Below are 12,124 nucleotides of genomic sequence, written 5' to 3' on the forward strand. Positions count from 1 at the left end.
AATGCATCATCTCCCCAGGGGGAAGTGTACCCAGTCCTCCAGAGCAGGGGGTGCTTTGTGTGGCCCAGTGACCTGGTACAAGAGGGCTTCCTCCAGAGACTGTCTCTGCCTTATGCACCATCATCCAGCATAATTGTTACCCTTTACTGTTTAATTTTCATAACCACCCTGTGAGGTCCTTTACTGGAAGGGACACTCTACTTACAATAGAATGTAAGCTCCAAGAGGGCAAAGATTTTGCCTCATTCACTACTGTTGGGTCAGTGACAGCTTCAAGGGCCAAAAGAACTGAAGGGTTAAACACTGGGTTGGCCAAAAAGTGCCTTCAGTTTTAAGTAAAAATAAAAGACACATTTTTCATTTTCACCAAGAACTTTATTGAACAACGTATTCACCCTTTTGTTCCACTACCTTCTGCCATTTTTCAGGCAACTTCGTAATTCCATCTTCCCCAAACTTTTTATCTTTTTGAGCAAAGAACTGTTCCAGGTGCCTTTTATAGTCTTCCACAGAATTGAAATTTTCCATTAAGAGAATTTTGTAAAGACCTAAATAAATGGAAATCTGAAGGTCAATGTCTGGTGAATATGGCAGATGAATCAGAACTTCCCAGCCAAGCTGTAACCGTTTTTACCTGGTCATCAAAGAAACATGCAGTCTTGAGTTATCCTGATGGAAGATTATGCGTTTTCTGTTGACTAATTCCAGATGCTTTTCGTTGAGTGCTGCTTTCAGTTGGTCTAACTGGGAGCAGTACTTGTTGGAATTAATTGTTTGGTTTTCCAGAAGGAGCTCATAATAGAGGACTCCCTTCCAATCCCACCATATACACAACATCACCTTCTTTGGATGAAGACGGGCCTTTGGTGTGGTTGGTGGTGGTTCATTTTGCTTGCCCACGATCTCTTCCGTTCCACATTATTGTACAGTATCTACTTTTCATCGCCTGTCACAATTTGTTTTAAAAACGGAACGTTTTCATTACGTTTAAGTAGAGAATCACATGCGGAAATACAGTCAAGAAGGTTTTTTTCGCTTAACTTACGTGGAACCCAAACATCAGAGCCATTCACATAACCAAGCTGGTGCAAATGACTTTCAACACTTGATTTGGATATTTTGAGTATGTTGGCTATCTCCCGCGTGGTATAACATTGAGTGTTCTCAATTAATGTCTCAATTTGATCGCTATCAACTTCAACTGGTTTACCTGACCGTGGAGCGTCGTCCAGCAAGAAATCTCCAGCACAAAACTTCTCAAACCACTTTTGACACATTTGATCAGTCACAGCACCTTCTCCATACCCTGCATAGATCTTTTTCTTTGCGTTTCGGTTGTGTTTTTACCTTTCTTGAAATGACAAAGCATAATATGCTGAAAATGTTCCTTTTTTCTTCCATCTTCAATATTAAAATGGCTACACAAAAATTCACCAATTTTGATAAGTATTTTTAAACGCATGCTGATATGACAGCTGTCACATACAGTCTAACAAAATTGTTTCGAATGACGTTAAAGACAACTAAGTGCTCCTAGAGCCATCTTAAGGAAAAAACGGAACGAACCTTTTGGTCAACCCCATAAATCATGGTACATATGTGTGACGGAATAGTATGCAGCCGTTCACGGTTATGTCTTCAAAGAATTTTAATAACACGGAAAATACCACATTATGTTAAATAAGCAAGATATAATATTGTATATATTTTTTATCAACTATGTTTATATATGTAAAGATATCTATGTTTATCAAAGGATGGCAAGAAGAAGGGAGAAAGGGAGGAAGGGAATGGGAGAGAAAGAGAGAAAATAACAGGGAAATACCTCAAACTATTAATAGTAATTGAGCTGTGAGATTGTGAGTGATTTTTGTTTTCTTTTCTGGTATGGTTTTCCTTGATTTTTTTCCAGCTTTCTCTCTAACCATAAATTTGGGAGAATAAGTTAAATTACAACTAAGAGAATTTCTTACAGTATAAATGAAAAAAATTGTCCTCAAAAACCTATGTGGGCGGCTTCCCTGGTGGCCCAGTGGTTGGGAATCCGCCTGCCAATGCAGGGAACATGGGTTCGTGCCCTGGTCTGGGAGGATCCCACACGCCACGGAGCAGCGAAGCCCATGTGCCACAACTACTGAGCCTGCGCTCTAGAGCCCGCGAGCCACAGCTACTGAAGCCCGCACGCCTGGAGCCCACGCTCCGCAACGGGGGAGGCCACCGCAATGAGAGGCCCGTGCACCGCAGCGAGGAGTGGCCCCCGCTCACCGCAACTAGAGAAAACCTGCACGCAGCAACCAGGACCCAATGCAGCCAAAAATAAATAAATTAATTAATTAATAAAAAAAAAGAAAGAAATAAAATATTCAAAAAAAAATCCTATGTGGAGGGTGAATTATATGGTATGTGAATTATATCTCAATAAAGCTATTATGAAAAAAAATCTCTGTAGAAATGACAGAGGACAGCATAATGCTGGAAAGAATGGGTTTGAGAACTATCGAGACAGTTTTATACACCTACCTTTTACCAGCTAAGCGACCTTGGGCAAGTTATGGAAGTAACCTCTCTGACTTTCAGTATCCTCATCTGTCAATAGGAAATGTTTGCTGGGAATTTTAAATGAAACCCAATGAGATAATTTATGTTAATCACTTGTTAAGTCTTTTGCACTTAATAAGCCCTCAGTCTTGGGTAACTTTTAGCAACATTAGCTTCTAGAATCTAATTATAGTCATATGCAAACATTTATTGCAAACACTTATAAAACAAATTTTTTAAGTGGACCAAATATGAAGTTAACCATGGCTTAAAATATGTGTCTCTTAACTCTAGCATTTTATTCCTTGAAACTCACAGCTGGTCATCAATGCTGCCTTGGGATTTGACACATTTGTTGTCATGAGACATGGCCTGAAGAAGCCTAAGCAGCAGGGAGCCGGGGACTTGTGTCCCAGCCACCCTGTGGCACCTGCCGACCTCCTGGGCCCATCACTTTTTGCCAACATCCCTGGCTACAAACTTGGCTGCTATTTCTGCAATGATGTGGTGGCCCCGGGAGATGTAAGTGGATTTCTTTGTTATTCCAAATGTTTCCTACAACCGTCTTGCCCACTAGAGTGGAGAGACCCAGTTCTTTCCTTTACGACTATTCAGATATTGTCTTTTAACAAAGAGAAAAATTCTCCATTTGGGAGGGGGCGGGGCATGGCCTTATCCCTCTATGAGCCTTGTTTGACATCATCGACTGTGTACAGCTCTTCCCTGTTCACCAGTGTAAATGCAGCAACAAACCATTTTTATGGAAAGCTCAGCAGGGAAACTGCAGGCTAGATTGGTTCCTGGCAGCGCTTAGCGCTGTATCCTGTGTGTATCTTAGTGAAGAGGGCGTTAAATGAGGAGTCTGAAGACCCAGACTGCAGTCCAGGCTTGGACACTGCCTCACGGGATAATTCCAGATAAGTCTGTTAGGCTCCCTGTGCTTCTGCGGGATGGGACTGAGGCCCAGAAGGTTGTCAGACTCAGCATGTCAAAATACAGGATTTCCAGTTAACTCTGAATTTCAGGTAAATAGCGAATAATATTTTAGTATAAGTATGTCCCATGCAATATTCGAGATCTGTTTATACTAAAAGATTATTTGTTGTTTATTTAAAGTTCAAATTTAACCGGGCATCTTGTATTTTATCTGCCAACCCCAGTAGCGGGGGGGACGAATACTTTCCCTGACTATTAACAGTGCACGGTGGTTCAAACATGGAAGTGCTCTGAGCAGCAAGCACTACACTGTTCCAACGTAAGGTTCTGTGTTCTTAATGCTGCCATGGAAGCAGGGTGAACAGGAATGGTCTTTCATCTGAAAAGGCGATCACTTCTAGTAAAACAAAGCAGAGGTGTTGTCTGTACCCTCCCCTCCATTTTCACCTTCTATTAAAACTTGTTCCTTACTAATTTACACCTCTTTTGGATGACTGGCTTTTGTATCTTCCCAGTATAAAGAAAAAAATATCCTCTTATGTGAAGAAGGGTGGCTTTATCTCCATCATGGGTTATAATATACAGCTGACCCTGTTATTTCGTTATTACCAACAAGTAGGATTAAGGATCAGCTGCAGTAAAGTTACATCTGTTCATAAGGCAAAAATTTCAGAGTCAAAGTTATCCCTAACAACCCCTTAAATTTGCCCAGAGTTGGAAAATTAGAATTTCTTAGGTTGAACTAACGAAGGCTTGTGTTTGGAGCCACATTGTAGCAAAAATACTTGTTCTTAAGCCCTGAGATCACGCTCAGGGTGACAAGATGCCTCCACTGTGAGGGGCACATGGAAACAGAGGATGGCGGGGACAGCAGAGCAGTGCTCCCACCTCCCGGGCACTCCGAGGGTTAGCGCAGTCACGGTGGCAGAGCAGGACCATTTGCTCTGTTCAAACGTTCTTCCTCTCTGTGCCTCTGGCTCTCAACTCACAAGCACAGTAGAGTTGAGTCGGTTAAGAGTGCATGATGCCACTCTGTGTATGAGGCAGCTAGGTCCCCCATCTTTAATTTGTTTATAACTGCTAACCCTCTTTAGCGTATTACCTTATTTAGTTACCTAACTTGTATATTTTGTTTTTCTTGGTACTTGCAAGAAATGGTATTATGTGAGGCTGACTGATCTTTGCCAACAGTGAGCGTCTGGTATGTGATAGAGCTTTATTGTGGAGGAGTTTGATGCTTCACTCAGCTGGCATTGGGCGGAACAGAACTTTGCATTCACGTCAGTGACTGTTTCTCTGTAGTCAACCAGAGACCGGACCTTGGACCAGCAGTGCACTGTGAGTCGTCCGGGACTGGCCATGATTGCAGGAGCCCTGGCGGTGGAATTGATGGTTTCCGTTTTGCAGCATCCAGAAGGGTGAGTTTGCCTTTTAGAGATGGGTGTTTAAACAAAGAAAGCTTTTGTATCTCCCTTGGCCTTTTCTCAGTCTGAATTTTCTGAGAATTCTATTGCTCTTTCCATCCTCAAAAAAACAAGATTTTAAAAAAACCAGTCTGATTCTTTGGCCTGGAGAACTTGTCATTGTGATCTTTGGAGCTGTATCTCTGCATCCTTCTGGAACTGAACTCTCCTAGAGTTAATTCGTAACTGATAATAAGGAAGGATAAAAATTTTGGTAGTGGCCTTAGGACCTTCATGCATCTATTCTCTTAATATGTTTTGATCTCCTTAGCCCTGAGCATTTGTAAGGCAATACGTGAATCACGTATGATAGAAATTGCATTTAGCTGTATGTAACAGATCCATCTAAAGTGACTTAGCCAAAAGGGTACAGCTTGATTTTTCTCATGCGGCAAGAAGCTCAGAGGCAGCTTCCAGGGCTGGTACAAAGGCTCCGATATGCCATTAGGGACTGTTTCCTTAGCATTCACTCGGCCACTCTTAGCTCCCTTCCTTATGCTTGTCACCTGTAGTCACAAGATGACTGCTCTGCCAACAGTGTTGCTTCTGTGTTACACTTAAGAGGAAAGGAATGACCAAAGGATGAAAGTTGTGCTCAGCTGAGCCTGCCCCCTTTTAAAAGGCTCTCCGGGAAGACTTACTTATTGATTCTAAAACTCCTATATCACATGACCTTGCACTCGTAACTGCAAGGAAGACGGACAAATGTAGTCCTTTGGCTGGGCATGTTGCCTCTCTCAATGAAACTGTGATGAGATAGAAGTGGAGAATAGATTGGGCAGGCGCCCAGTACTGTCTGCACATTCATTTAAAAAAATTCTGTATGTATTTTAAACCCTAGAAGATATTATTATTGTTATATAGTTGGTATTCATTTCATTTTGCTAGTATTTTCCTTTTTGTTACTTTTCATTTCTTTCTGTGACCTTGAGCTTCCATCCAAGGGCATTTCCTTCTGCCTGAAGAATACCCTTATTATTGCCTTTAGAAATGCTAGTGACCAAGATATTTCAGTTTTTGTTTGTCCAAAAATGTCTTTATCTTTATGCTTGAAAGCTATTTTTGCTGTGTACAGAATTCCAGACTGGTGGTAATTTCCCTTTAGCAAGTTGAGAGTGTACTCCTGTGGTCTCTGGCTGCCCTTATCCTGGTTGAGGAATAAGGTGTGTATCTCGTTGCTACTCCTTTGATACAGTTTGTTTTTCTCTCTCTTCCCCTACCCTCAGTTGCTTTTAAGATTTTCTCATTGTTTTTGGTTTTCAGAAGTTGGGAATACATACCTAATTCTGTTATTTATTATTGTATACCTATTTCTGTATTTATTCTGATTGTGCTTTTTAGTGCCCCTTGAATCCGTGGCTTGATGTTTTTCACCCACTGTGGACAATTTTCAGCCATTATCTCCTAAAACATTGCTTCTGCCCCTTTCTTGATTCTTTCCTTTTGAGTCCCCAGTTGCATGTTAGAATCAGCCTATGCTCTTTTCTGTACTTTCCATAATTTTGTCTTTCCTTACTTCAGTCTGGCTACTTGGTTTTGGCTTATCTTCCAGTTTACTAATTCTTCCTTCTTCTGTGTCTATGTTTTAAACCATCCATTGAGTTTTAAATTTCATAATTATATGTTTCACTCTTAGAGTTTCCATCTGATCTTATTTTATACATTTCCCCCCTTCTCTGCTAAAATTGTGATTTTTGGTCTTTTTCATTCTTTGAACATTTGATCATGTTTTTCTTTTAAGTCCTTATCAGTTATGTCCATTGATGGGATCTCCTATGAGCCTGTTCCTATTGTCTATTGTTTTTATTGGCTTTTGGTTATGTATTGTCTCCTCATATACCTGGTTTTGGTTTTTTTTTTAAAAAACAAAACCTTTTCATTATGGAAATTTCAAATATATATGAAAAGATATATAGATAGATAGATATAGATATATAGATATAGATATCTTCTTTCTCACACACACACACACACACACAATTTGTGTACATATGTAGAAACCATCTTGTATGCACCATCCAGCTTCAACAATTACCAGTCATCATTTATCTGTACTACTGTCCACAGTTTTTCTCCTTCCACTGACTTATTTTAAAGCAAATCCAAGACATAGCTTTTCATTCATAAAAATATATCTTTTTAGTATGTATCTTTACTATTTTTACATATAAATACAAATAAAAGGCAATTCCCTAATATTACCACATATCCAATCAATATTTAAATTTCCTCAATTCCTTGTATCTTCTTGGCTATATTTGATTGAGTACTGGACATTATATTTGAAAAATTACAGAGATGTGATTTACATTTCTTTCTGGCAAACTGCTAGGCCAAGGGGACTACCATCCTAGAACATTTTATCCAATTAGGGCTTATCTATTTCCGGTTCACCGTTAGTCTGAGGATGCACCCCTGTATGATCCCAACCCAAAGCCTGGGATATTTTCCATGGTTCCTCCTTATTGGCAGACCTCAACTCTGGATTTTCCCATCAGCCTCATGAGTCAGTGAGTATCACTGTTCAGCTTCTGATCTTGTGGCCACTGCTTTTGGACATTGGCAATCATTTTATGGGGGAAAACTCCCCTTGCAAATGCCTGGTTTACCTCTGTGGGCTTCCCTCCTCTTATAAACCTTAGCTCTGTAATTCTCCCCTGCTGTGGTAGCTCTCTGATGCTTTCAAACAGAGGTTTGTATACTTTGTCTGGCTTTCCCATTTGTTCTCAATGGGGGGACTGGTCCTGACCACTTAGTCCACCAATGCCACACCAGTTATAAAAATATTTTTTAATTTATTAAGCACTCATAGGGTTAGGCTTGCATGTGAGAGGAAGGCAGGGAGTAGGCTGGTGTGTTTTGTTTCAACTCGACCTTGGGCCTTTCGGTAGTCTCTATGTGTAACGCATTGTATATATGTTATATTACAGATATAAAAATTAGCACAATTGTGGTCTAGACACCCTCTCTTCTCCAAGCAAGGAGAAGATCTTACTTTATGACTTATAAACAACAGAAGTAATTCATCTTATAATAAATAAAAGTGAGACAAAAATTAAATTAATTGTAAAAAATAGAGTCAGTAATTTAGAAAAAGAAAGAAGGAAGGAAAAGAAGAGAAAAGGAAAGGAAAGAAAATGAAGAAAAGAGAGAAGCAAAAGAAAACTTAATAAACAACTTAAGACTCTCTCAATATCCGCTGGAGACTGTGCTGTCGAGTGTGATATAGTGAAGGCAGAGTGGAGCCAAACAGGTATTTACACCTGACTGTGTGACAAACGCATTGTGATTTATCTTATTTTCAACCCTTACATAGTGCTTACGTTGTGCTAGGCATTATTCTAAGCACTTTACAAATAGTAATTCATTTAATCCGCATAGCAGACAGATTAGGAAAGAACTCTTATCTGTCCCATTTTTGATGGGGAAATTGAGGCATAGCGAAGATAACTAAGTTGCTGAAATTCACGTAGCTGATAAGTAGTAAAGCTGGGATTAAGCACAGCCCAGTTTGGCTCCAAACTCTGTTTTTAATCACTCTGCTATGCTGTTTGTCATACAGGCAGGAAAGAATTGAATTTTTGAAAGATTTGCTTTTCCAGTTCTCAGAAATCAACATGAATATTCTACTTACTGTATAACTCAGAGTTCTTCTCCGAAGTTGAAAAGACAGCCTCTGTACAATGTTGGTAGCATACGTAACAGTATAGATGCTTCAGAGCTAAATGAAAATAAGCAGCTTTTTTCGTCTTCCTCTCATCTTTGTCATCCCCCTGGCACCTATGTTTATTGTGGCCCCCTGACAGGAAGCATTTGGGTTAAAATCTTTCAGAGCTGGCTCTGAGTCCTTGACACTGACCACTCTGTCTTCCACATTTGCCTTGGTCATAGGCTAAAACCAGGGTCTGTGTCACGTCTCTTCTGTAACATAAGTAAACATCAGACTGTTATTCCGGAGGGAGTATTCGTTCTGCCCAGTTAGTCCCTCGCTTTTCTTTCTCCTTCCTCCATCGTGGTAGCATTTACATCACCTCAGCAAGTTAAGGTTGGAACGTTTTCTGTTTCAAAATTTCAATTCAATTCAACAATGTGCTGCGGTGTTTTACAAGACTATTTCAGAGTAAGGGAATTAACATTAGCCAGACGTTGCACTTGGCAATTTATCTAACTTATTCCTAATTCATTTCTCACAACTGTCTTATTCCTATTTTATAGGTGATGGACCTGAAGCACAGAGAAATTAAGCAACTTGCCTGTGCTCACAAGCTCTGGTCTTTCTGACTCTAAAGCACAAGCTTTTTTTTTTTTTAAACTATTCTTCTGCCTTCCTCCCAGGGAAATTAGGGGGTTTTTTCCTAGCTTATGCTGCCTAGTAAGGGGCGTTTCGGTTATCCTTATAAATCTTATGTGGACCTCCTCCAGATCGTCCTCACAGGAATTAAGCATAGATTTTTATGAAATGAGCAGCTCTGATGGTTTCCTTTTCTCAGGGGCTACGCCATTGCCAGCAGCAGTGACGACCGCATGAATGAGCCTCCAACCTCTCTCGGGCTCGTGCCTCACCAGGTTAGTGACTGGGAGTGAAACCACAACTCTGGACCCGATCCCAGTGGTGCAGTGGGAAAGTATTTGGGGTCATCCCAGCCCACCTCTTCTCCACCCTCTCTACCCTCCAGCTTCCCTGGAATTTCAGTGGGAGTTCCTTATGAGCACCTGGAGGAGATCCCGTTCTGCAGGATGGTGTCGAGATGAAATCCTGAACAAGCGGCATTACCCAGAGTCTTGATTTAGCATTTAGCATGTTGACTAGGGGCCTAGCGATGGAGTAGAACAAGAGAAAATGGGCTTTGGAACCAACCAGACAGCGGCTTAAATCCCAGCCCTGCAGTTATTAAGATGGCCTTCCTTGGCCAAGTCATTAAACTTATCTGAGCCTTAGTTTTCTTATCTAGAAAATGGAGGCAAGAATACCGACCTCAGCTGGTAGCAGTAGAAATGAGAGATGTTATATAGAAAAGGCTCAGCGACAGTGCCTGGTACGTCACAGCCCTCAGTAAATGGTGCTGTTAGTTTTGTTGCTGTTGTTTATTATTACTGACTCCTTAATAATAATTAAGAAATAATAAATAATAGAAGCCAAATAATAGAAGCCTTTCTGGGCATGCATGGGAAGGCCATTAGAAGTGCACAGTGTCACCAGACAGTGGGGTGTCTTTTCAGAAAAAGAATCTGAAGCATCATAGGGAAGGTCCACCCATAGAGAGTGAGAGAGAAAAAAAGCAGTGGAATGAAAATGTTAAATTCGTGTTGCCTCTTCACCAGTTTTTGTCACTATGCTTTTGGAGGTTTTCTGGTCTTACTTTTCGGAAATCATTTCTCTGGGTTCCGTGTGCGTATCTCAGTCTGTAGCAGGAAGGCTGTCTAGTTAGCGGAGCAGTGAGAGCACCCGACAGTCCCATCTGGGGGCTTGTGAGGATAGACTCACAGACGCGTGCAGAGAGCGGGGTAACTCACGCAGGTCGCGTTCGTCTCTCTCTCTCTGCCTCCGCACACCTGCCCTGTCATTTTCTGGTCGAGGGTCTGAATCAGAAGAGGGGAAATTACTTGTCCACGGTCATAGAGGTAGTGGATATGCCGAAATCCATACCTAAACTCGGCACTCTGACCAGGGCTGCGTATGAGGTTTTGTGAGTGGAAATAGCCCCGGCCTGCATTTTGGGAGAGTTTGCTTCGAATCCCTGCTCTGGGCCACTTGCACTACGTCACCTGTCATGGATTTGTGTTAGGTCACTTACCTCCCTGGGCCTCAGTTTCTGTATCAGTAAAAGCAGGTGCTTTACCTTGTGTCCAGAATTGTCTATGATGAGGCTTGGTAAAGCACACAACACCATGCAAATGTGACTTTTCCAGCCTGCCTCACTCAAGGTGGCATTTATTTGACATGAATGGGTTAATCTTTTCTGCAGAAACACTTCAAGTAGGACCCACTAGGCCCTGTAATAAGCCCCCATCATGAGGAAGCTGTCCCCCAGAGCCAGCCTCTTCTGTGGACGCGCTCATTTGAATCCGCACCCTCGTCCCTTCTCACATGTCTCCTTCCCTTTCTTCTGACCTTGAGATGTGCCCTCATCTCCTTTACAGATTTCATGCTGAGAAGGGCCTTAATTAAATTTTCAGTCATGCCCCTGCACTGGTTTCCTTCTTTAAGTCCTTTATGTTAAATTACCGCAGTTGTAGTTTTCTCAGTGCTGAGGCCAGAGGGCAAAGCAGTCTCTTTATAGAAGGGGTCCGGTGTCAAAATGCATGTGCCCATGTTTTTAAAGTACTATGGCAACTAATCCCTCTCAGTGTTATTTACCCCCATGGAGCCTTGCAATTGTTTGTCATTCACCCACTCTTCTAGTTCTTTCTCCTCGTTTTCAAATGTCTGAAGGATTATTTTGGTTGTTGGCCATCTCTTCATTTGGCCTTTTCAAAGTCTGAAGAATAATGCAGCCATATATGGGAAAAGCCCAGTGCGTGCGTGTGTGTGTGCGTGTGTGTGTGTGATTACTTGCTTACATTATTTCAAGTTTCAAGCCTTTATTTTTAGCTACTTTCTAAAAAAGACAGCAGAGAAAGAGCTTTAAAATTAGTCAGGGTTGTGTGGTCCCTATTTTATAAGGCTTTAAATTTCTTCTTTTTTTTTTTCTTTTTGAAGTGGAATGAGTGCATTTATGCAACTGTGTTTTGATTAGGGGACCACTGTTTCCACAAAAACACTGGGCTGTGTTGCAATGCAGACTCAGCACTTACCCCCTCCTTTTCCTGGCTCTCTGAGACAAATGACTTCCTGTTGGAGAGGAACTCGGTAAACCCCTTTGTGTGCTTTGTATACAGAGAATAGCCAGTGACATTCCCTGGGCTCGTTTTTTCTCCATTCCCCAAAGGACAGTGTTTATTAATTGGCCCCTGTGGAATGAGATATAGTAGAAAAGTGATAGTCCTTGGACAGAGAATCACAAGGCCCCCCACCAGCAACTCATTGTGTAATCTGGGGAAAGTTGCTTAACTTCGCCCATGCTCTCTGCTTCTCAGCTCTCCCCGGTGTCAGACCTGGGAGGCTTGAGGATTACTTAGTCCATCTCTCCGTGGGACCACAGGCAGAATTTGGCTTATCCAGAGATTGGCCAAGTGCAGAAAAAGGC

The 12,124-nt window shown here is 41.5% G+C and overlaps 1 protein-coding gene across 6 annotated transcripts in view; it reads left to right on the top strand.

Moving 5' to 3' along the window:
- The window catches only part of ATG7 (autophagy related 7), a 334,957-nt gene that overhangs the window by 150,201 nt on the left and 172,632 nt on the right, over window positions 1–12,124 (top strand). For 5 of the 6 annotated variants that reach the window (XM_036867771.1, XM_036867769.1, XM_036867768.1 and 2 more), the window contains exons 14-16: window positions 2,857–3,060; window positions 4,777–4,892; window positions 9,428–9,503. In XM_036867771.1, the coding sequence (XP_036723666.1) occupies window positions 2,857–3,060; window positions 4,777–4,892; window positions 9,428–9,503 (396 nt within the window). The remainder of the gene's footprint in view (window positions 1–2,856; window positions 3,061–4,776; window positions 4,893–9,427; window positions 9,504–12,124) is intronic. The other variant, XR_005021712.1, reaches the window with a different exon arrangement.

This window comes from Balaenoptera musculus, chromosome 11 (assembly GCF_009873245.2).
Source record: "Balaenoptera musculus isolate JJ_BM4_2016_0621 chromosome 11, mBalMus1.pri.v3, whole genome shotgun sequence".
Lineage (NCBI taxonomy): Eukaryota > Metazoa > Chordata > Mammalia > Artiodactyla > Balaenopteridae > Balaenoptera > Balaenoptera musculus.